Source organism: Rutilus rutilus (genome assembly GCF_951802725.1).
Source record: "Rutilus rutilus genome assembly, chromosome: 14".
NCBI classification, from domain to species: domain Eukaryota; kingdom Metazoa; phylum Chordata; class Actinopteri; order Cypriniformes; family Leuciscidae; genus Rutilus; species Rutilus rutilus.
The window spans coordinates 7,846,841-7,872,664 of record NC_140219.1 but is presented as its reverse complement, the minus strand read 5'-3'; the positions used below and the strand labels follow the sequence as shown (position 1 = coordinate 7,872,664).

The following is a 25,824-nucleotide window of genomic DNA, read 5'->3' as shown; positions in this document are numbered from 1 at the left end:
TCTTATATGAGGAAGTGCCATAACATAAAACACCTGTGGTTATGCCTCACTGAACACATTTGGCCTTATTGCAGTGCTAGTAGTGCTTCTCTTTCATCTCTACACACTTTTCTACACTGCAATTACCTAAGTTCCAACCAGATCCAATGTACAGAACGCATTCAGAGTTTTTGTAATTTTACAAGTTATCTGTGAACATTATTTCAAAGGCATAAAAAAAATATTTTTATTTTTATATATATATGGTGCATGGTTCATCATCATCTCTCTCTCTCTCTCTCTCTCTCTCTCTCTCTCTCTCTCTCTCTCTCTCTCTCTCTCTCTCTCTCTCTCTCTCTCTCTCTCTCTCTCTCTCTCTCTCTCTCTCTCTCTCTCTCTCTCTCTCTCTCTCTCGTGCACAACAAGACAGGGAATTAAAAGCGGTATGTTGACTCTTTAGGGTTGATGTTTGTGCAATATTTATGTACTTCCTCTTAATATTAATACCGACATTTATTCATATCTTACATTTGAAATTTCAGGCAATCTCTGATCATTCATAACATTAAATTTAAGTGGATTATGATGTGCTAATTGCTTCTTTTTATTTTATTTTATCTGTGTTCCAACACAGATTGTTCTTCAAAGCTGAATTACAAATATTGAAGCAACATAGATCTAATTATTTTCTTGTCAGTGGGCAGCTGGTGTGTTGAATAATCTTTTTAATGTGTATTGAATATGAGCAGCATGTGTCCTGACACTGTTTGTGCTGCAGTGGATAACACTGGTCAATAGAGTCGTCTGGCTGCTTCACATGGGACGTCCCAAAACAAACAACATGATTTGTCTTTAAAGTGGCGGGCGACTAGGAATTAGCCAAACGAAAAACAGTTTCCTCTGAAAACATGAAAATGACACTTGTTTTTAACATTTGTTTTGATGTAAAATATGGAGGCAACCTAATGTTTAAGGAGTTGGGATATACACACATACAAATAAAGGTTATCTATTGGCATTGATGGTTCCATGAAGAACCTTTAACATCCATGGGACTAGGGATGCTCATTTCGATTAATTTTCCCGACCGACAACCGCCGCTCGTTAATCGATTATTAACCGTTAACTGATAAGATTATAATATTGAATTGGCATTAAATACAAATAAAATTGACACGTATCTGTGACCCTTTAAAAAAATACAATTTTTTTATTTATTTTTTATCAAAGGGTTTATTTTAACGTGCAAAGTGCAAACAGCAGCATACAGAACAGATCAACAACAGAACCTGGATTCAGTTTAAATTTTCACGCACCTGCAGCATTTCTGACAGTGAGAGAAACCGAATAAAATAATACAAATAAAAAACAAAATATATTTTTTAAACTTAAATAATTAACAAATTAAGATGACAAAAAGAAAACACTGAATCCGTTTGAACAAAGCTTTCAAAACCCGGCAATGTTTTTCCGTTAGACTAAGATTTTTCGTAAAAATAGGAGCCCTACCTCAACACCTCACCACCTTGTCATTTTTATTTAAAAAAAGCAACATATCAACGTGATGTGGGGCAGTGCTTTAAGTGGGCCGGTACGCGCCGGTACTCAGTACCGCCACTTCCAAATATAGCTCTTGAGCGTACCGCCACCTGTCCGTGCGCCCAGAACGTGCTTTTAGCGTACCGGTACGCTCGTTTGCACATCTGTTTTAATCCTTTGTCTGCGCTGCCGCTTTACTTCACAATGCACGCTTCCTCGTTGTTTATACTTTCGCCTGGCTCCGCAGCGCGAGTCTCCGCAGACTGCGCGCGCAATCCGCGCACCTCCCCAAACGGACGAACGAGGTGTTTATACTTGACGCGCTCGCCGTTGTACTATTCTTTGAAACGATAGGGGCGACTCGAGTAATTGTCCTCTAAACCATCAGGAATTAGCGGTGAGAAGATGAAAGCTATACACACGTGACAATGTTTATTTTAGTACACCACCACCAATAACACACTACAAACAGAATCGTGTAAAACCCAGTAAACCCTGAGATTATTACTCGTGACAATACAACAAAATATATGGATATGAGAATGTGTATACAAAATAAATTAACAATATCTTATAATTTCTAATTTCACTAAATATTTCATTAAGTTTCGTGAAGATTTTTACTAAACATGGACCTTTATGTTCATTAAAAATACTTTTTATGCTATTGTATGCTCATTTTTTAAATGTAAGCAACTAATTTAGACTTGCAAACTGGGTGCCGGTGTGGTGAGAAGTTCGAGCTCGTTATTTATGTTCAGTAGCTCTTTCTACAGTAGCTCTTACTAAGGGTATTTTTTCAATACAATTTTGCACATTTTATTTATGTTCAGTAGCTCTTTCTAGCTCAAACAAATCCACAAACTAATAAAAGGATTTATTATTTTTTATAAGGTCGTCTGTTGACTGCTGTATATAAAACCCCTTCAGTTGTTGTTACCTCAGGGGAGGAGGGGAGTCAGCAAAAAAAAAAAAAAAAAAAAAATAGAGTACCGGCACCTCTTTTGGGCCACTTAAAGCACTGATGTGGGGTCAGTCTGGAGCGCAGCCTGTTGACAGTTAGACCCGCGGCAGAAAACACCCTCTCCGATGGGACGGATGTCCCGGGAATACACAGGTAACGTCTCGCTAGAGACGTGTGTGGTTGCGCGTGTCGACGCGCTCCGTGAGTTAATAAATATAAGCTATATAGTATTTTGTTTTTAAACCATGCAGCAAACAAAAACAAAAAAAGAAGCTAAAAAAACGTTTAACTGATATTAATCGGTCAAATTTTTTACTTCCGGTTAACGGTTAAACGGTCAATATGAGCATCCCTACATGGGACCTTTCCATTCCACAAAGGTGGAATCTTTAGATTTTTTAAATGTTCTTCACAATAAGAAAGTATGGTTCTTTTAAGAATTGTTTTCTGAAAGGTTCTTCTATGGCAAAGCTGCAAAGCTAAAAGCCTTTATTTTTAAGAGTTTAGGGTTGACCCTATAGTGACCTATGAGATATCCCTCCCGAACCAATCATTGGACCTTATTTATTAGTAATTATTACAGATCTTTTGATGAAAAACTTGTTAAATTACGTTGATCCTACAGCTTGAGGTTTGGATTGTGGTTTTGTTTTGTGACATGTTTTTAACCTTTCTTTGTCCTCCATTTCTCTCTCATCCAGAACCCCGAGATGTTAACCAGGAAGATTAAACTGTGGGACATCAATGCCCACATCACCTGTCGTCTGTGTGAGGGGTACCTGATCGACGCCACCACGGTCACTGAGTGCTTACACACCTGTGAGTGTTATTTCCACACCAATATCTAAAGGGATACTTCACTGATTAGCATTAAGCTTTGTAGAAACCCGGTAGTATTTTCAAATGACCGTGCTTCCCTCCCTCATGTCCCCCTGAGACGAGAGATTTCTGTATTGTGTGTCTGGAAAAAAACCCTCAGATGACGCAAAAAACGTAATTTTGTGTCATCTGAGGCTTTTTTGGCCAGAGGCGAGAGACTCCAGCCAGTAGGAGGAGCTCGTTCCGCATGTTTTCAACCCGCCCATAGGGGGATCTCACGATAAAACGGCGTGTTTTCAGTTTCGAGTCGACTAGTAGCCTAGTTGTATCATTTCTTCGGATACTGCCCTCTGTAACCGGTAGGTGTGGCTTGGGAGTGGCCTCGTAGGGCAGCGAAGCAACTGCATTCTGGGAGTTGTTGTCTTTCATCCACATTAGCCAAAAATACATTTTCTGGCTTTTCACAGCCTAGAAGGCACCAACTTCTAAAATAATTTCACATTTCTACTACATAAATGACCCAATTTAAATACACAATCACCTTTCCAGCTGTGAAATATCCCTTTAAGAGCAAAATTTTGAATAGATATGAAAGTGCTTATTTACTCATTTATTTTCATGTGAATTTTGAAGAATATCATTGAATACTCAATATAAAGAAAATAAAAGGACAACCCCCCCCCTAAAAAGTAGCATAAAAGTGGTCCAAATAACTGTACTATATTGCACAGAATTTCAAGTCGTCTTAAGCTATATGATAATTTTGTGAGAGGAACAGACCAAAATTTACGTTTAATGAAAGCTCTCCTTGGCATTTTTAAGTGAGAATTACTCATGTCTAATTTGTATACAAATCATTATTTGAGTCAGATCTTTTCTGATGAATGATCTGGTTCACAAACCCGGTCCAAACGAATAGTTCATGAATCGGACTGATTCAACTCTCTGGCTCAGTGATGCAGTGAATAACAGCTAACTGGACAGGAACACTTCATCCGGAATCGTATACTACCCTACTATATATTAGGTGAAAAACAGAATGTTAAAAAAATAATTATGTCCGAATTCACAGTACTCATAAAAGAGTAGGCAAAAAGTACATGGATGACCTACTTCTTCTGGCAAGATTCTGAAGTGTGATAATGATGGACACTTTACTCTCCCATGAGGCCACAGGAGAGGATTTGTGAATGGCAGTAAAGCAACGTAATGTACGCTGGTAGGCCACGATGACAGCATAGCAAAAGTAGTACGTCCAGATTACATTCATGCTTTTTTAGCGGTCGTGATGTAATTACTTATTCAAAAAGTACCTACTCAAAAGAGTATGCAGTTTTGGATGCAGACCAAGATTGTCAGTAAACAAATCATGTGGCCCGCATTAAAAAGGACCTGACTCAAAATCTCTTTTTGTGAAACTCATATGGTTTGAACTGCAAGGATAAGTACATGAATTTCTATTTTCAGATTAAGTTTAGTATGTCAAACTCTCACTAGCTGATTACAGCCAAGTTTTGTAGCATTTAAACAGCAGTGATTGAACTGAACACTAGAGGGAGTCGTTGTGCCACAGATTGCTTGTTTCTGAGCATGTGATGGGAGATTTGATCAAGAGCCTTTCAAATTATGCATTTGGTAGTTTGAGTCATAAAACTAGAGATGCTATTCGTTTCATTTTTTATATTTTGCCTCTAGGTTTGTGTCGAGTCATTTTACTTCATGACATGCCTGTGTCTGTGGAAATCAATATAATGATGTATAATGTGATATGTTCAAAATGAATCGACTAACTGTCTTTATATTATATATATTTAGTCTGCAGGAGCTGTTTGGTGAAGTACCTAGAAGAGAACAACACTTGTCCCACATGTCGGATTGTCATTCACCAGAGCCATCCACTGCAGTACATCGGGTAAGAGTTTACCGCAGCAGACAAACACGTCTCAGTCAATATAAACCCCAGAGCAGGCCAGTAGGGGTCCATCAAGGCACGTCGGTGAATAGCGTTGTCTTTGACTGCTGGGTGTTGTGTGCATACGTGTGTTATCTGCGTGTCATACAGCCACATGGGTATTTGAAGGCGGCGTGTCTCCCTCCAGCTCTCTGTCGGAGGCTGAATTATTGATGTCCAGGGTGGAGTGTTCCTCTTCAGCGCACACGTCCCAGAGAAAACATCTGGCGATGTGACCTGAAAGTTTTACGCTCTTCTGGAACAGACAGCTAAACCATCGCTAGTAGGTTTACTACAAATCCAGACTGTGAATCAGGGTAGAGCTGGCACATGGAAAGTCAAGATTACAACTGCAGGGTGTTTGTTTATCACGGCAGTGCAGAATTCTGGACATTTTTGGGTCTTTTTTTCTGGTTCAAAAGGAAGTGACCTCTTGAGGGCACTCTGCATAAAAGGGACATCATTTTATGCATTGGAAATTTTTTTTTTTTTTTTTTTTTAAGTGTCTTATGCTCACCAAGGCTAAAATACAATAACAACAATAATATTATTAAATATTATTACAATTTAAAGTAATTATTTTCTGTTTTAATATATTTTAAAATTTAATTTATTTCTGTTATGCAAAGCTGAATTTTCAGTATCATTACTCCAGTCTTCAGTGTCACATGATCCTTCAGAAATCATTCTAATATGATGATCAAGAAACATTTCTTATCAATATTAAAAACAGGTGTGCTGATTGATATTTTTGTGTGGAAATTATGATAAATTTTTTTCAGGATTTTTAAAGGGCACCTATTATGCCCCTTTTCACAAGATGTAAAATAAGTCTCTGATGTCCCCAGAGTGTGTATGTGAAGTTTTAGCTCAAAATACCCAACCGATAATTTTTTACAGCATGTTTCAATTGTCATTTTTTTTAGGGCTCAGAAAAACGCACCGTTTTAGTGTGTATCCCTTTAAATGCAAATTAACTGCTGCTGCCGGCCCAGGGGGCGGAGCTTCACGAGCTAGCGCTAAGAGCCAGGACAATCTTATCTGATAATACCAAAACAGAAACTCTCAGTAGTGGTGTTCATTTCGACTCGGAGTCGGACAATAATACCCACATAGCCAGTGAATATATGCTGTATGGAGATAGAACAGGAATAGTTTAGTTTAATTACGGTTATTTGTCATCTGCTTTTATCCACTATTAAAGGGGCATTCCACCCATTTGAACATTGTTTTTTATTTAAAGTGGGTCATATATGTAGTCGAAATGTTAAATAAATTTAGAATTTGGTGCCTTCGTGACCGAGGAAAGACAAAAAATAACTTCAGGACGCATTTGTATGAAAGACAACAACTCCCACAATGCACCACATTGCACAGCTCTGCAAGCCACTCCCACTAATCCAGAAAGCGCATATCTGCCTATAAGAGAAATCACTCTTCCGTCTACAAGGCTAGCTACCACCAGAGCTTGAAATTCATTTCACATTCACACAAAATGTCTAGTTAGTTGGCGAACTCATTACTCCTCGTTTGTATTTCTTTCGAAAAGGTGAATTATTGCATGGCACCTGGATGTTCAGTCAGAACATATGCGGTGCGAAACTAGGATAGTTCTCAACACAAACGTCCGTGTCCTCGTCTGATTCAGAGATTTCGTCCAGGAGAAATTGTCATCGTTGAAATACTTTGCCGCAGACGGACTCTATCTCTGTGTTCGTAGTTGCATCTTACAGTCTATGAGTTGCATAGTGAGATCACCGGCGCCACCAGTCCGCCCTAACTCGAGCCAGTCCGGGCTCCTCGTCCACGGCAGGCAGGTCTTCTGCCTCGGCGGCTCTTCGCTATAATGCGGCTCGTAAAGGTAGCCACAAACACCTGATTCAAGCATCAGACTTCCGAAATCCTCTTCTTCTATATCATATTGAGCACTCTCCTCCGCTATTGTCATAACTTTACATCTGTCTCCACAGCGCCTGTTAGCTTAGCTTCAAACAAGATGGAGGATATTGCTTTCAGTTTCAGAGAGTAAGTCCCACCCACTGATCTGTAATAGGTCTGTAGCGTGAGCGGGTCCCGCCCCCTGGAAAAGATGAGGAACTAGTGCTTGTAGTCTCAACAGAAATCCCCCCCTCTTACACTTCCTCCTACAATGACGCAAAATGACGATTTTTGCGTCATTGTAGGAGGAAGTGTAAAAGGTAAATAACGGATTTCTCCCGTCTCAGGGGAAAATGAGAGAGTGTTGCACGACCATTCAATAGTATGACTGGGTTTCTAACAATGCAAAGCTTAATGCAAATGGGTGGAGTGTCCCTTTAATACAAGCCTGCTGTAGCAGACCCCGTCCGAATGATGACCAAAATATACTGATGAGTTCAATTAAGTTTATTGTACCTCACACAAAAGATGAAGCCTTAGTTTTACTCCAGAAAATCACTGTAAGAGCCGAATAAACACAGTATATAAGTGCGCGTTAAAGTCTTATCCATAAACTCTCTCTCTCCCTTTCATTATCATGGAACATACACAGCGAAATACACAAAACACTCGTTAGAACTAACAGTAAACAAATATATACACACCTTTTCAGTGGGTGCTTAATCAACTGGTAAACTGTATATCCACGACTGGATGAGCTGTCATAAAGTGCGCTCTCTCTTTCATTTTTGCCGTGATCAGTCACGTTAGGCCTGTCGCTCCGGAGACTGTAAGCTGGATTACGAACAGTACAGATCCATCCTCGAGTAACAACCAGAGTAAATGAAGACTGCTAAGTTCATTCTTACATCCAACAACAAAACACCTCAATCGCTTAGGAGACATTCTTGTCTACAGTTGCTCCAGCGTGGAAACAATGGCGGACTGTGTCCAGCTCACTCAGGGCGGGTCTATGCTCAAACTGCAGTGTCAATCAACTGTCGTGGGAGGGGCCTGTGCAAAGTGACGTCACATTGCCCCGAATCTGAGAACAGCTCGTTCTGAGACAGCGCTTATGATTTATGGGGATTTTAAAAAAAGCACTTGGTGGATTTTTATCTCTATAGGGTGGTTGTGTACACACACTGCCAACACACATTTATGTTCAAACACCATGTGAAAGTGAATTTTGCATAATAGGTGCCCTTTAATGAATAGAAAGCTCACAAGAACAGTATTTATTTGAAAACTTTTAATACATTTACTGTCATTTTTAGTCAATTTAAATTTGTTCTCAAAATGTACAGAATTTATACAATAAGCGAATCCATTTTCCAAACCGTGTTTTTGTCTGATCTTTTTGTCTTATTATTAACGGTACACCTATAATAAGTGTTTATATTGGGACTATTTTAGACTGGTTTGGGTCGTCTTAGACATAAACAGAGAGAAGTAGCTCCGGCAACAATGTTCTTCTGCAAGATGCTTGCAGTTCTGTTGATTAAGTGCTAGAGCACCAAAAGTTACGGACTAGCCTACATCTTTAATGCATCCTTGCTGATAATTAAGTTCTTTTAAAAACATAGATGGTGGTTAAGCTGCTTGTTGAGGAGAGTTATTTCTTTAAGTGATCAGATTTTTGACTGGATGGACTAGGATCATAGCACACCTTTTTTTTCCACATAGTTTTTCTCCATAAAATGTAAAAATTTAATTTATAGTATGTTACATATCATTTTTGTTCAAGTTTTTAAATCATATGTGACTTTGAGCTCATGTCTGTTAGCTTTGAGGTCATCTGTATTCATGTGTACTGACCAAACAAGCCTTTTGCAATCATATTTCCCACTCAGACTTCCTGTTTCAATATGGAAAGGCCTTTCTGCTGAGAGACACACACACACACAGATGTGCTCGGTGTGTAGATGTGTGTAAACTGTTGGGGTGTGTCGTCCATCTGCCCCCTGAGCATCGGTGCCTCTGTGTCTGATGGATTCGCTGGTGCTCTGGGCCGGATGCCAGCTCTTTCTTAATTCGTCATTTAGTTGCATAGTTGCGTGCAGTCGCGCGCTGATGAGAAACAATTTCCAAACACATTAAATATTCACCATGATCCCAGGGCTTCCTCGCTGCCTTCTGAATGTGGTGGAAAAGAGAAGTCCCAGCCTTGCTGGTGGATGAAAGCCATGCGGGGAAAAGAAGGAAGAGACAATATAAGAGTTCAGGGTCAGTTACACCATTAAACCAGCTCTCCCCTCTCTCCGCATGATTAATCTGACCTTAGTTTAACACCCTGGTATTTATGAGGCACACTGTTTGATCGTGAATGAAAACTGGATTTGTGTGTATTAACAGTGGCAGCTCATTGATCCTCGTCTCTCTCGCACTTGCGCAAACATACACCCACACACACACAAATCGGAGCTTTTGTTGATCAGCTAGCTAAATGCCAGTCACCCCCTCACCACCAGGCCTTCCGGCCCCCTCTGTGGAAGCTCGCTGGCGGCTAATTGGACCTCTAGCTTCCCCGCCAGGCTGCTGGGATTTGGGAACAGGTGGTGGCTCTGGCTGTGCACCAAGGACACAGGTGCTCTGCTGCCTCACTATCCTGAACTCTTCCTTTCTCTTTCTCTCTCATCGTGCCCACAGGGAGCAGATCAGCTAACAGCAAACTGAACCTTGACACAGAACTGGCCTGTGCAGATCTAAGATCAGTTTCCTACTTATCTAAGTCATTGTGTGCTATTAAGAGGAACTGAACTTCCACAAGGCCTTTTTCATTGAACTGAAACCCCAAAATCTTTGCATAAAGAAATCCCCCAAAAAATTTGCATAAAGAAAATTTGGGCAAATTACATAATTTTCCAGTATTGACATCATTGCGGTCTCTTTAACAGTGGTGCAGAAGATGGTAAATATTATCATACTTTTTAGTAATATTTTTGAGGTATATTATGGTCAGGTAGGGTACTGTCGACTCAACCCCATCGCATAAAAGTAAGATTTATTTTTTATCCATAAGTATAAGTATATACAATGTACTTAATTCATTGCTACCGTATATGGTCTACTCTCCTACACTACATGAGGACCAGTGGCCATTTTGAGCAAAAAACCTCAACCCTGTCACACATACAGTGAGGAAAATAAGTATTTGAACACCCTGCTATTTTGCAAGTTCTCCCACTTAGAAATCATGGAGGGGTCTGAAATTGTCATCGTAGGTGCATGTCCACTGTGAGAGACATAATCTAAAAAAAAAAATCCAGAAATCACAATGTATGATTTTTTAACTATTTATTTGTATGATACAGCTGCAAATAAGTATTTGAACACCTGAGAAAATCAATGTTAATATTTGGTACAGTAGCCTTTGTTTGCAATTACAGAGGTCAAACGTTTCCTGTAGTTTTTCACCAGGTTTGCACACACTGCAGGAGGGATTTTGGCCCACTCCTCCACACAGATCTTCTCTAGATCAGTCAGGTTTCTGGGCTGTCGCTGAGAAACACAGAGTTTGAGCTCCCTCCAAAGATTCTCTATTGGGTTTAGGTCTGGAGACTGGCTAGGCCACGCCAGAACCTTGATATGCTTCTTACAGAGCCACTCCTTGGTTATCCTGGCTGTGTGCTTCGGGTCATTGTCATATTGGAAGACCCAGCCTCGACCCATCTTCAATGCTCTAACTGAGGGAAGGAGGTTGTTCCCCAAAATCTCGCAATACATGGCCCCGGTCATCCTCTCCTTAATACAGTGCAGTCGCCCTGTCCCATGTGCAGAAAAACACCCCCAAAGCATGATGCTACCACCCCCATGCTTCACAGTAGGGATGGTGTTCTTGGGATGATACTCATCATTCTTCTTCCTCCAAACACGTTTAGTGGAATTATGACCAAAAAGTTCTATTTTGGTCTTATCTGACCACATGACTTTCTCCCATTACTCCTCTGGATCATCCAAATAGTCATTGGCAAACTTAAGACGGGCCTTGACATGTGCTGGTTTAAGCAGGGGAACCTTCCGTGCCTTGGACCTTGGAAACGGTGGTCCCAGCTCTTTTCAGGTCATTGACCAGCTCCTCCCGTGTAGTTCTGGGCTGATTTCTCACCTTTCTTAGGATCATTGAGACCCCACGAGGTGAGATCTTGCATGGAGACCCAGTCCGAGGGAGATTGACAGTCATGTTTAGCTTCTTCCATTTTCTAATGATTGCTCCAACAGTGGACCTTTTTTCACCAAGCTGCTTGGCAATTTCCCCGTAGCCCTTTCCAGCCTTGTGGAGGTGTACAATTTTGTCTCTAGTGTCTTTGGACAGCTCTTTGGTCTTGGCCATGTTAGTAGTTGGATTCTTACTGATTGTATGGGGTGGACAGGTGTCTTTATGCAGCTAACGACCTCAAACAGGTGCATCTAATTTGCAGGATAATAAATGGAGTGGAGGTGGACATTTTAAAGGCAGACTAACAGGTCTTTGAGGGTCAGAATTCTAGCTGATAGACAGGTGTTCAAATACTTATTTGCAGCTGTATCATACAAATAAATAGTTAAAAAATCATATATTGTGATTTCTGGATTTTTTTTTAAAGATTATGTCTCTCACAGTGGACATGCACCTACGATGACAAGTTCAGACCCCTCCATGATTTCCAAGTGGGAGAACTTGCAAAATAGCAGGGTGTTCAAATACTTATTTTCCTCACTGTATGTATATTTCTCATTGTTTCGGGGTTGTAAACTTGTTTTTCACTTCATTTGTGAATAATTTTATATTAAAAATATATATAAAATAGCCATAGTTTCAGTAAATCTATACTTACCAAAATCTTGACAACTCAGAATTTAATATAAATAGAATATTTGATGGAATGTGTCCGCTTAAACATTGACAATTTATGTCAGAAATGGCAGCCACATCATCAGCAGAAAGACAGTGTTGTGCATACAGATTTGTTGACCCAGAAAGAAGGGCACAATATGAGAGAGAGACTAAATTAAAAATATAAAATTTAAGGCAATGTTTCCCTTTAAAACTGTTACAGTCTTCAACCCCGTCACACTATTCTCAACCTTGTCATTAAAAATGACTGCATTTCTTGCTGGTTACCACCTGACATCTTAAGGACTAACACAATCAAATTGGTGGGAAGGTGGGAAATATGATTTGTTGGAGGTTTGATATGTGCCTAATTATGTGGGGTATTTAGAAACTTAATTGTATGTATTTTGAAAATAAATTTCCCAGGAATGAACCTACTGCTTTTACTGTATTTTTTCATCAAATACGCTTTGCAGCTTTGGTGAGCATAAGAGACTTCTTTCAAAAACAATAAAAAAATCTTACTGACTTCTGAATGGTAGTGTAAATAAAATGATTGTCATTTTAAAGTAATTGCTTTAATGAGAATTTGGGTAAAATGGGCTTAATTGGTATGAAAATATCATAATGAACACAAATTTCTTTATGTAATGACATTTCTCTCCAAATCACATCAACGTCTTCTCGACATGAGATGTATCCTTAAAGGAGTGCAATGGTTTAAGATGTCTTTTTAGATTTTTTTCAGAGTGAATTTACAGTGTCCTAGAAAGTACAAGCAACACAACCAGAGCTGTGAATCTCGGAGTGTGTGCTTGTTTTGGCTGTTGGCTTCTTGGAACCGGCACTCGTGGGTTTTGCACCATGGAAACATGTTCTCGGAGCCGGGCGCTGCCGTACAACAGGCGCCACAGAGATGAACATGTCAACACACGCTTAATAGGTTTACCTCCGAGCCCTGAGACCCACCAGTCACAGGAGAATATAGAGACACGAGGAAGAACTACACTATATGCTAATTAAAGATCATAGTTATGAGGAAACATGCCTGCCGAATGCAAATGCTAATTGGAATGTTATTGGTGTTCTTTTTTGTGCATTTCTTACTTTTCCTTCAGCTGTGTTTCTTGCTGTAATAATGCATATTGTTTAAATAAATTATATTCATTACCATTTCTCCCTTTTCCTCAGCCATGACCGAACAATGCAAGATATTGTCTATAAGTTGGTGCCAGGACTGCAAGAAGGTTTGTGTTCTTTTTTTGTTTTAGAAATATAGATATCAGAGTATCAAAGGGATAGTTCACCCAAAAATGAATATTCTGTCATCATTTACTCACCCTCAAGTTGTTCTAAACCTGTATTAGTTTCTTTGTTCTGTTGAACACAAAATAAGATATTTTGAAGAATGTTGGTAACATGTTTCTGGTCCACATTGACTTCCATAGTATTTTGTTTTTTATACTACGGAAGGCAATGGGCTCCATCAACTGTATAGTTACCAGCATTCTTCAAAATATCTTCCCTTGTGTTCAACAGAACAAAGAAACTACAACAACTTTTTTGAGGTGTTTTCATTTCGAATTTTCATTTTGAGGTGAACTATCCCTTTAAGACACCTAGGCTTAAAATTCATTAGTCTGAGGAAAGAAAACTGCATAATCTTTAGTAAAATGTAAAGCGATTTTAACCCCTAAAAGTTATTTTGTTTCTGTAGCAAAGGTCACAATTCTGTTTTTCTTAAAAACACGTGACACTATAGAAGTTAAGGGTGTTTCATGCTGTCTAGAACAGATCCGCAAGATCCATGCAAACTGGTAGCAAAAATACCCTCTGATCACATCAAATTTTTCTTATGCAAAGCATATTTTATGAAGCAGCTTATGATGTATGCTGTTGTAAGATTTAACAGTCAGACTTTAATTCATCCTATTTGCTTTCTTGTGTGCAGCGGAGATGAAGAAACAGAGAGAATTCTATCAGAAGTTAGGCATGGAAGTGCCTGGAGACATCAAAGGAGAACTGTGCAACCTGAAAACCCACCTGGACTCTCAGCGCAATGGTACGTCCCATCTAGGATCACAGTGGAAGTGGGACAGTGTGCCTTTCACATGTTCATGTCATAAAAAAATCGTACATTGTATAAAGAAAATGAATCATGGTTGAACATTATTTTCATGGTAGTTAAGCACATTTTCCCCCAGATTCTTCATTACTGTAATGCCTACAGATGTATTAATCTTGATTTTTTTTAAAATAATCCTCAGTGGTTATTCTTATTTCTGAAATGCAATCTTTTTTTCAGCATAGATTTATAGACAGTTAAACCCCAGATATATGCTTGTCAATGTAAATGATACATTGCCATTCGAACGTTTTTTTTTTTTTTAAGAAGATGAATATTCAGCAAGAACACATCAAAATTGACAGTAAAGACATTTATAATGTTAAAAAAAGATTTCTACTTCATATAAAAGCTGTTCTTTTGAACTTTTAACAGAGAATCCTGAAAAAAATGTATCATGATCATGTATCATGAAATATATTAAGCAGCACAACTGTTTTAAACATTGATAATAATCAGAAATGTTTCTTGAGCATCAAATCAGCATATTAGAATGATTTCTGAAGGATCATGTGACACTTAAGACTGGAGTAATGATGCTGAAATTACAGCTTTGACATCACAGGAATAATTTACATTTTAAAATATATTAAAATCCAAAAAGTTATTTTAAACATAATAAAATGTCTGATAAATGCAGCCTTGATAAGCATAAGATAATCGTAGAGTATATCAATATTCTATATAATTTATTAATAACTTGTCAATATTTTTTTTTGTATTACAATATGGAAAATTGGTGGGAAAATGTACTTCAATTGTCATGCAACAATACACAAAAAAAAGAGTCCTAAAAAAGGCTTCCTTTTTTTAATGCAAAACATAATTTCTTATTTGCCCAGTATTCTGCTTTTATTATATTGGTCTAAAGCAGCATTAAAGGAAGTGTTTGGAAGCTTCCTTAGCCTCAAAACAAGCACATTATTTCAGTTTATTTGGTAAGAAACAGGCCCTTACCATTTGTTTGATATAATACAATCATCTAAACCCAGGCAGCATCTTGTTCTTTTCATCTTTCAGGTCTGTGCGCAGTGATAAAGTCTGTGCAAATACTGGCCCTCAGGCATGTTGAGTCAGCAGCCGTAATGGCTGGATTCATGCATCGTAGTAAATAAGGCTTAGATGCAAGTGGTCTCTTGTTCCACATTGTCTCAGCTAGTTTAGCAGACCCGTTTTTCTGAACAGTACTTCATTTTAACTCCTCAAGCGCACCACAAAACCATCAGACTGAACCGAGAGGAGAGGCACGTGGTAAAACGATGACGTAACTGACCGCATTACCACATAACCTGCCCACAAATAAGCATGACAGCCTATATTTATGATTTTTATGAGCATCAAAAATACTTTTTCGGTGTCACAGATGTACCCTTTATAAGGATGATTAGCCTCCTCATGCTACAGTAGGGTACCTGACGGTCCTTCTCAAATCCCATAACAGTGGATATTAACCTGTGACTGTTGCTGAGCTTGAAAAAGAAGTCACCCTTCCGGAAAGCATGGTCAAATTGCCACCTTAGCTTGTCCGCCTCATCCCCGGACAGCTTTGCAGAGGCACCATGTCTATTAACCACCCTAACGGAAACTTATTCCGCTGGAAGTCACAGTCTGCTTGCCTCAGATTAGCTCAGCCTCCGTGAACTTTTTCCCAGCCAGGGAACATTTTAAGTATCGGAAAAGGATATTCTGAGTGTCCTGTGTGTCCTGTGAAGAAGCCATCACTGTAACAGTCGAGGCTTAAGAACGACTGAACCCAGACTGCATTTCGTCCAGATGCTGGAGATCTCTTTCCCATTAATGCAGTTGAGATTTCTGGTGATGCAATGACAATGTCATGGTGATGTTTAACAGCCCCTCATACAAAATCATGAGGGTGTGTGGACAGCCGTTCGGTTGAAATGCAATAAAATAACTCAACCGTGCTCGACTAGACTGGTCACATATGCATCTAATTCCCTTTTGCAGTGGACAGTTTTGGTGACTTCAGCAAAAATGTTGCTTTGAGGATTTAAAAGAAGAATTTTCAGTGTTAAATGCAGCTTAAGCTATATTGACAGCACCAATGGCCTGCTGTCAACAATCACAGAAAATGTTCACACTCGGTTTGTCAAAAATGAAAAATGGGTACTTGGTGCAAATGTACAACACAAATAACAACAATTTGATACTGTAAGTATGAGCTTCATGTTTATGTAGTTAAATCTCAGCAATCCTTTAAATTCATTTAATTTTTGTGATAATTGACGGATGCTGTTCGTATACACTACTGTTCAAAAGGATTCAAAAGTATAAGTGTTTTAATAATTAAAGTGTCATTTATTTCTTGCTGAATTTTCAGCATCATTGCCTTCAGTGTCACATGATCCTTCAGAAATCATTCCAATATGCTGATCTGGTGCCTAAGAAACATTTCTGATTATTATCAATGTTGAAAACAGTTGTGCTGCTTAATATGTTGGTGGAAACATGATCTTTTTTTTCAAGATTCTTTGATGAATAGAAAGATCAGCATCTGTTTAATGTCTTTACTGTCACTTTTGATCAATTTAATGCATCCATGCTGGAAAAAAAGCATAAATTTCTTAAAAAACTAAAACGATCTTGCTGACCCCCCCAATCTCTTAAACGGTAGTGTTGGTTACACTGGATCTCTCTCATCAATGTTAACGAAGGAAGGTATTTTTAGGCATGTATAAATCTGTAATGAGATGCAGCCCTAGTTTCTGACCTGATCAGTGGACAGCGGTTTGGCTGTCTGAGGTGTGTGTGAAGTGTTTTTTGGGCAGGTTGAATCACAAATGAATCTGTTTCCATTAATGAGGTGCAGATTTGTTTTGTAGACTTGTGAATGTGTGGCGGAGCAGGTTGAGATAATTGTTTGTTTTGTTTTTTCTTGTTTGATGAATGTTTCTTCATTGTAATGAAGAAACTCTTCCGAGAATCACAATCTAATACTCGATATGATTCAAGCTCCGAGAAACAATGAATTATAAATGCTTGGAACCGTAATACAAATTATGATTAAACATTGATTGGTTTAAAAGTTGAAGCTGTTGTTTGCTAAGTTAAATGTATGTTCTTTCAGCTCTACAGTATTTTGAAAGGGAAATTAAATTGTGGAGGGATGAATGTTCACAAAAAATGTCATGTTCTTAATGGTTGTCTAGGGTCCGTCTTGTTAAATTTGTACAATTTTATTCCACCAGGTGACCTGAAATCAGAGGATCCAGCCAATAAGGAAGCAGGAGAGGAGAAAGCAGAGGAGGACAATGACTACCATCGCAGTGATGAGCAGGTAGGTTTCCCCCTACCCATCTGACCTTGTTCATTTCCCACAAGGGAGCTTCACACTATGTTAGTGTGACCTTGTTAGTATGAACAAATCCCTGAAAAGGGCTATGTTTGGAATAGTATGCTACTGTACTAGTCTATTTCTGCCGTGTACAGTACTTTGGAATACACGGATGACACATATTTCCCAGTCTACAATAGAGCACCCAGCATAGAATAGCGTATCCCATAATGTAATGTGCTCAACGTGACCAGTTTCCATTTTTAGAGTGATGAATGAACCAATTATATCAGCTTTTAACATCCTTTTTCTGATTTGGGACATTGAATAAATATTATATTATTTGTATTAACTTGTTGAACTAAACATGCACATAATGAGGTCATGTGCAGCATAATAGTATTTCAAATGTTTCTCTTTGCATAATGCATTTACCATTCTATTAAAAAAAAAAGAAAAAAAGATGCAGTCTTCAGTACAGTGTACTAGTTTTCCAGTCCGAAAACTGTCAGGTTACACTTTATTACAATAGTCCACTTTAGAGATTCTGCTAACTATAAGTCATTTTGCATTTACATCTCAACTAACTCTAATTAATTTGCAACTATATGCCAACTCTCATTAGTAGACCGTTATAGTTACGGTTAGTTGACATGTACTTAAAAAGTTACTTCCAGTCAGTACTAGGGTGTCTTTTGTGGGAGCAGCAAAATAGTGTTAGCAGATATTACTTAAAAATGACACAAATAATGCTTAATTTCACCTTAAAAGTTGTTATTTTGCATATATATACATAAAAAAGGCAGTGGGCCTCCATTATATCTTTGCTCTGACCCTTGACTATCGATCTAGAAACTTAATTTCCTCATCTTGATTGCCTACTTACAAAAAAACTAGGGGAAAATCCAACGACTGAGCAAGATAGGCAATTTGGTGGCCATTTTGATATGCAAATTAGAAGGTCAAAAACTCAAAATTTCGATTGGGAACCAGTTTTTTTGGACTCAGCACCCTTGAAATATGTAAGGTAGGCTGGTTCCCGACTTGTACCCATAAATGCTCCTCACTTCTTATAGAAGGCCATTTTTCTGAAATCTCTCTAGTCTATTAAGCAGACAGTCTACTAATACTCTAATAACTGGTAGTTGACACGTAGTTACAAAAGTTACTTCTAGTTGGTTGAATGTCTAAAGTGGACTATAATATGCCAAATTCTCAACCCCTTCCTATCTGAAATATCCAGTCTATGTTCAGATACTTATGCGGAGCCGTTTCAGTGTTTTAAAGGGTTGGTAGTTTCATTAAAGACTGTGATATAATGTAATAACAGGAGGTTGTGCGTCTGATGTCTACACACTGCTACTGCATTTGGAATACAGATTATTTTCTTTATATAGGATCTGATACCAAGTGGAGTGTAGGGCGGTCTGATGTTTATGCTGCTTATACCGTCTTAGATATATTTGAGTGTGTGTTTAAATGTATACCCTTTTTTTGCAATGATTGCATTTCCAGCAAAAATCTAAAAATGCAATAACTCGTAGTGTGAAATAAGATTCCCTGGCGGAGTGTGTGCATGTGTGAGTGAGATTTATAGAGAAGAAAGCACAAAGAAAAACAAGGTATGCTAGGGTGTAAATGGCATAAATGTGCCTGTGTTCTTGTTTGTGGGAGGAAGAGATCGATGGAGATTTCAGACTGTGTCCTGTGGTCATCAGTCAGTTGTCTTGCAAAAGTGCGAGGAGAGATTGTCTGCACATGCGGTCTGCTGTAGTAAAGCTGAGACAGGCACTTTGCCCTCATATATAATGTAAAATGGAAATAAAAATTTCAGCAGTACTCGTTCAGTTACGCTCGGATGGCTGTGAAACACTTCTGTTGGGCAGACCCGTCCGGGGTGACCTTGCGAGGAGAAGTGAAGCCAAAAAGAACCAGCCAATACATAAACTGTGAAATGCAAAGGAATTAAAGAGATTTATTAATAATGGGATTTGTTTAGATATATTTAGTAGCATTTGTGCAGAACATTTCACTCTACTGCTGACATTCTGGGTAAAATTCACAGTTTTAAAATTGTCCATTTTTATTGTTATTTTTCTCCGCTTAATTATAAGCATATTTATCTCGCTTCATACACAATTTTGGTTTGCAGTTTTTTTATAGGATTGCCTTTAATAATGGCAAGTCGTTCCAAAAAATTTGGTTTTCAGTGGTTCATTTTGGTCCTCACATAACTGCAATCACGTTATGTGTGTTAATTTGGATCACTGAGAGTTGGTTTAGTGAGTCTATTGTTTACTTAAGACCACAAAGACCAATTCAGTCCAGTTTATGAAAGAATCATCTAGACCAAACGATTCACTGAAAAGATTTATTTAGTTACGTTACTATTCCTGCAGAACATTTCACTCCATTGCTAATAGACAGACTTCAAAATTCCAACCTGCATTTGGCTTAGATGAAGGGTTTACAATTTTATTGTTTTATTTAATTTTATTGAATTCATTAGAAGCATAATTATCTGTCAGGATTGTCTTCAATTATGAAAAAAATGAAAAAAGTTGTCATTTCTGCGAATTGGGTCTTTTGAGCAGTTCTTTTAAGAACTGGTTCAGAAAAAGTACTTATTTTTGGTCCTCACTTACACGTCATCGCATTAATTAAGATCATTGTGAGTCTGTCTTGTCTTAAAGAATCTGTTTACTAGTGGGTCTCTGAAGAACAACTATGACCTATTCGGTCCATTCTTAAGAATGATTCATATACATATCGGAGATCACTAATTGCTAGTAAAATAGACTGCAAAGAGCCAGTTTATTTCTAAGGGCTAGAGAGAGAGAGAGTAGAAAATGGTCATGTTAAATTAAATTGGCTGATTTTGGTGCAAGAAATCACCTTGATTAGCATTATAAGTGGACTTCTGGGTGAAAAAATAAAATGCGGCAAAAGTGTAGAATACAGCCTTCGTAAAATTACCTCAGAATGTGGGGTTATAATAACACAGTGAGTGTGTGATAGATACAAGCCAGCAGACATTCCCCACACAAACCAGAAGCTCTAACCTTGTAGAATTAGATTTTAAATCACAATAATCAACATCTCTTGGCATCTCAAGGAAATGAAAGCTATTCGGTGGCGGCTGCTGCAAATAAAAGGCCCCTCTTATGGTTGTTCTGGGATCCGGTGGTTTAATTGGTTGAGTGAGTTCACCATTAGTCATTTGTGTGACTGTTTGCGGTGAGCATAACATCCCCGGCCGTGCCGTAATGACCCAGTAATCACACACACACATATGCAGCTAATAGCGAAGTTCCTAGCTTGTGTTTATTAGTACACCCGTGTTTGGATTACATCTCACATACCGCCTGCCTATAACCGAGCACATCTGCGATTTACTGCCCGCTGTTCTTTTAAAGAATGTGGCCCTTCTCTCTCGGCACCATTTGCCCTTGAAATGGACTGGCGTTTAGCCGCCAGGCGCAGCTGCCCCTCCTCATCCTTCTCCATTACTGTCTGTTCTGGGTGAGGCCTGGTCCAAATGGGCCACTGTGCCACTCTGCACTGCTCAGTCACTTATCGGCAGAAGGACAGGGGGATGGGAAGAGAGAGAGAGAGGCATGAAATCCTTAATGCGTCTTGACTCTCTGAAGCCCTCACTCTGCCCGAGGCGACCTCAGTCTACTGGCGACTCAACCCTCGGCTCAGTTTTGAAAGATGGTGGAGGGCATGCTGGCATCTGCTTTTTTTGTTGTTGAAATCATATTGGTGGCGTCAGTATTTGTGTGTGTTGCTATCTGTTTTTTTATTTTTTATTATTGCAACCTTAATGAATTAAAGTATTAATTAAAAGTATTATTTACTCCAAACTTTAAAATGGTTATGTAAAGTGATTCAAATCAACTCTATGCAGGGATGCATGTGTAGAATATTCCTCACATTAAGCCACTGAACAAAAACATTGTCTTCACGTTGTTGCGACAGGTGCTGTTTACGAAGAGACAGACAATGACTCATCTTGCGTATTATGTTGTGAGTGACACGCTGTTGTCACAAATATGCTAGGAAAAGTCATTGGGATATATAAATCTAAAAATAATCTATATTTTTGGATAAAAATAATACAAAAGCTGTGTTCCAGTTACACAGGGTGTATCTCAAGAGGTTCAGTTCAGTCTACAAAATTAGCTCGTTTGGAATGCACTGCAAAGTTATCAAACACTTAAATTAGAGGTTTTGAATGTGATTATCATATGCTTGCTATACCAATCTTTTCATTTATATTGAAAATTAATTACAGCAATTTGCAGTGAGAAGCAACTGGAGGGAAGTTAAAACCCATCAAATGTTCAATGAGAGTTTTAGGTGACATGAGCGACAGCGATCATTGGCATTGCAATAATGTTGAGCATACTTTATGCAAATAGGCACAGCACAGGTGTAACAGAGCAACGACAAGATTTTGAGAGTCTCGAGTGGAGATTGAAAGATCTTTCCACCAGTTTAGTAGGTTTAGCACCTGAAATCATGTTTTTACATGCAAATATTTTGTCAGGCCCTGCATGGTATCTGACGTGTAGGACATGTAGCCTAGACTGAATGGATTCAAATGTTGCAAAATGTGTTAAGCTACTTGTCTTCGCTATTGTCTCTAACACAATGCAGTTATCTAAATCTCCCATGTGATTATCAGTGCTAAGTCTAAAATGTGTTGTCTGTTCAGGTGAGTATATGTCTGGAGTGTAACAGCAGTAAGCTCAGAGGACTCAAGCGAAAGTGGATTCGTTGTTCGGCTCAGGCGACCGTTCTCCATCTCAAGAAGTTCATCGCAAAGAAGCTCAACCTGACATCCTTCAATGAGGTATGTGATCCTCCATATCTGAAGCTCCATAGGCTCGAAACAGGACCCATTATCTGCCTTTTCCCTTGGCCGAAGTTAACTAGTTAGAGACCTTTGCCACTAATCCGGCCGGCATCGCTGTTTCCTCCATTACAATGGCTCATGCGTGAGTCATCACGCGGATTTCAAAGCTCCTCCGCGCTGTCACGATTCCCACAAAGCTTTCAACGTGCCTCATATTTTCAGAGACAAATAATAGCCTGTAATATCATTTGCTCTCTGTCATGTATCTCGCAGCCTGCCAACATCTCATAGTGCAATTTAACACAAAACTTGACTAATTATTGGTACTTAATCATCGTTTTTTTTTTTTTCCTCCTTTGTCTGAGAAATGTGTGGGCTTTTCCACCACACACATCCGTCAAAAACGTTCTCCCGCAATAATACTGCCAAATGCCTGTTGTTCTCCGCGAGTATCGAGAGTTATAGCTGCCAGTGGCACAATACTTCTCTGAGCCAGATAAAAAAATACGACTCTGAAATGGCAGCAGCTTGTGTGTACAGCTCTACTTTGAAGTGCAAGAGGAAAGCAAAACCTTTGAAGAACTAAATTCTAATAAGCATCAAAAGTTTCATTGTTTCACGCCACCTCTCTGAACATCTTTGGTTCGGATCCCAGATACTCACGATGACTTTAAACTGAGAATAGTGCAAAGAGCTCACGGCCTCCAGCAGGTGTTGCTGTGGTCGTGCTGCTCTCGTTCGACTCACAGCGAGCCAAAACACACAGACACCGGCACTGATGTTTCACTGCATGCTATTCCAGCGAGAGCGCCATCTCTTATACTGCGGTACACACAATCCTCTGGGCGGTTATGGCTGCTCTTAAAGGTTTTGTGTCCTTTTGTTTTGGCTGGAATAACAGGTGGAACGAATGTTTTGACAGTACAAAGCACTCACTCTTCTGTAAAGCACCATAAAATCCCACCTGTCCCAAGAGACGTTCGTACACAATTGATTATGCGGTTCTCTGGGATAGTTTATTCTGTTTGGTCGATTGCAACATTCTGTGGTCAAATGTTTTTATAATGGCTGATAAACTGTATATTTGAGCATTGCAACAGGCAAATGATGTCCTACGTAGCTGTACTATCTTATTTCTTTCATATTACCCACTCGTGCCATGAAACATTTGAGTCTGGCAGTAATTGGCAAAAGGTGGTAAATACAATTTTATTGCTGCAATGATGGTGCAGGGCATCATTTCAAAGACAAAACTTAGCGTTTTACTTTTTACACTAAATTTGTAAGCATGCTAAACCATTTTAAGTTGCTAAAAATATTAAAGCTTAAAAATAAGCAAGGTAAATACTAGGAATGGGTCTGGATGGCCATTAGAGTTGGGTATCGTTTTAATTTTAGCGATTTAGATTCTTATCGATACCTAGTTTTATTTATTCTGTCTTTTTGCAAAACATTCTGTTGCAGCTGAATACCATGGACAATAATCAGCAGCCTGAGAACAACTAACTAATAAACGAGACTAACTCATATCAATTTCAAATGTAATTAAAGACATACAGTATATACAGTCAGTAGTCAAGTATACCAGTCAACAATACAATAAGAACAAATAAGCAAATTAGGAATAGCACAGATAAACACAACTGAACAAAGTTTAGAAATTGAAATCAAATGTAAAATAACACTACATAGTTTTCTTTTTATAAATAAAATATAGATGAATGTTTATTAAAGTTAGAAAAGTTATGCAGTCAAGATAAGTGAGTGATTTTTCTTTTTCTTTTGTTCTTTGATTAACATTAATGACACAGACTGCAGGAGATTTATTGGGCTGCTGTCACTTTAAGACCGAATGCACGGATATCATCCAATATATAGTCCAATATATTTATAAGCGGAATCTAAATTTTATAACAAGTATCTGATTCCAGAATTAGAATCGATGTTCTATTCCCAACCCTAATGGCCGAAGAGTCATCCGGCAGCAGATTATTTGACCATCCTGATCCATTTGTAGAATTTTGAAATACTGATGTTATGTAATTATCCCCCGGTTTCACAGACAAGGCTTAAGTCTAGTCCTAGACTAGAATGTAAATCTGAGCTATTTCAACTGAAAGAAACGTGCACTGACTGATCTTAAAACATGTCAGTGCATTTGTTTTGTCTTAAGATGCACACCAGTAATGCCTTTTTCTAAGGCATGTTTATAAAAATTACTTAAACGCCTAATTGAACTATGACCTAATCCTGGCTTAATCTAAGCCCTGTCTGTGAAACCAGGCCATTATGTAATGGTCCTGTAATGGAAATCATGGAAAGTGTAGTTTTATTTAGACTTTTCCACATACTGTAACATTTTTTACTTTGTTTGCTACATTTGTGTGCTTATTTTTAGCTGGACATCTTATGCAATGAAGAAATCTTGGGCAAGGATCATACTTTGAAATTTGTTGTGGTAACAAGATGGAGATTTAAGGTAATTAATGATAAATTTGTGTGCATGCATGCTTGTTTTAGATTAGCCGGCTTTAGTCTTCCCGTTCGCCGTCGTGATGTGCATGTCACGTGCATGCGTGCATGGATAATTTGCATGAATTCATAATCATATACAGTATGTGAAGATTAAATATGAAATTGTTTGTGTTGTCATGACCAGTATTTATAAGTATATAAGTAGTATACTAAAGTAATTTTATATATATCATTTTTTATAGTATTATTACAGTCATTATATGTATCTGTTTTTTATATTTATCCATCGTAAACAATGTTCAATAGCAAGTCAGAAATTGACATTTTGATGCACAGAGCGAGTTGTTTATTTTTTTGAAAGATTGCATATCTAATCCTCCTCCTCTGAAATGCCATTTCAAAAACGATAGAAGCACTTGACTTTCTGTGCCTTTGTTTCCGTTCTAGTGGCTCTATGACTTTCAGTCACACGAATGCATGTGTGTTTTGTGTGCGTTCCAGAAATCCCCCCTCCTCCTTCATTACAGACCCAAAATGGATCTGCTGTAGTTGGACAAAAACGCTTGGTTGTTTTGGCCCAGTGGCTGAGGACTGTGCTACGTGCTATATATGCAGAGACCATCAACGCCCACACCAAACAAACGCCCGTCAACACAGACACACGAGCCAGCAAACAACAAAACCAGCACAGCCACTGCGACACTGGCGACTTACGGGAACAACCGCTTTTCTCTGTCTGTTTGTCCGCTATATGTCCTATATATGTGAAAAATTGAGAGAAAGCATATATTTATACTTTTGTATAGATGAGAGAAGTGGAACCAAGACCCTATTGGTGCGCTGTTTACACTATTAAAACAAAACAAAAAAGACAAAAAAAAAAGGTCATAAGAAAAGGTTTAACATTTTTTGTACCATTGGACTTTGTTCCCACCTCAATTATGGGCAAAAAGATGGTGCTCGGTGTCTGCCGTCCTCCTTGGAAGTGTCAACTTTTACACTGCTAACCAGAAGAGAGGAGGCGTTTCAAACTGACCGCTCTCTCTCAGGTCTTACCCAACACTTCTCGGGAGCGCAGAGCCTTTC

At 38.7% G+C, this 25,824-nt stretch overlaps 1 protein-coding gene across 1 annotated transcript in view; it reads left to right on the top strand.

The window, feature by feature from the left end:
• The window catches only part of pcgf3 (polycomb group ring finger 3), a 44,800-nt gene extending 19,208 nt beyond the window's left edge, over nt 1-25,592 (top strand). The window contains exons 3-10 of the mRNA XM_084430280.1: nt 3,184-3,301; nt 5,117-5,213; nt 13,177-13,232; nt 13,937-14,047; nt 17,317-17,405; nt 22,123-22,260; nt 24,662-24,742; nt 25,240-25,592. Of these exons, the coding sequence (XP_084286406.1) occupies nt 3,184-3,301; nt 5,117-5,213; nt 13,177-13,232; nt 13,937-14,047; nt 17,317-17,405; nt 22,123-22,260; nt 24,662-24,742; nt 25,240-25,287 (738 nt within the window). The 3' untranslated portion in view covers nt 25,288-25,592. The remainder of the gene's footprint in view (nt 1-3,183; nt 3,302-5,116; nt 5,214-13,176; nt 13,233-13,936; nt 14,048-17,316; nt 17,406-22,122; nt 22,261-24,661; nt 24,743-25,239) is intronic.
• The last annotated feature ends 232 nt before the right edge of the window (nt 25,593-25,824 follow it).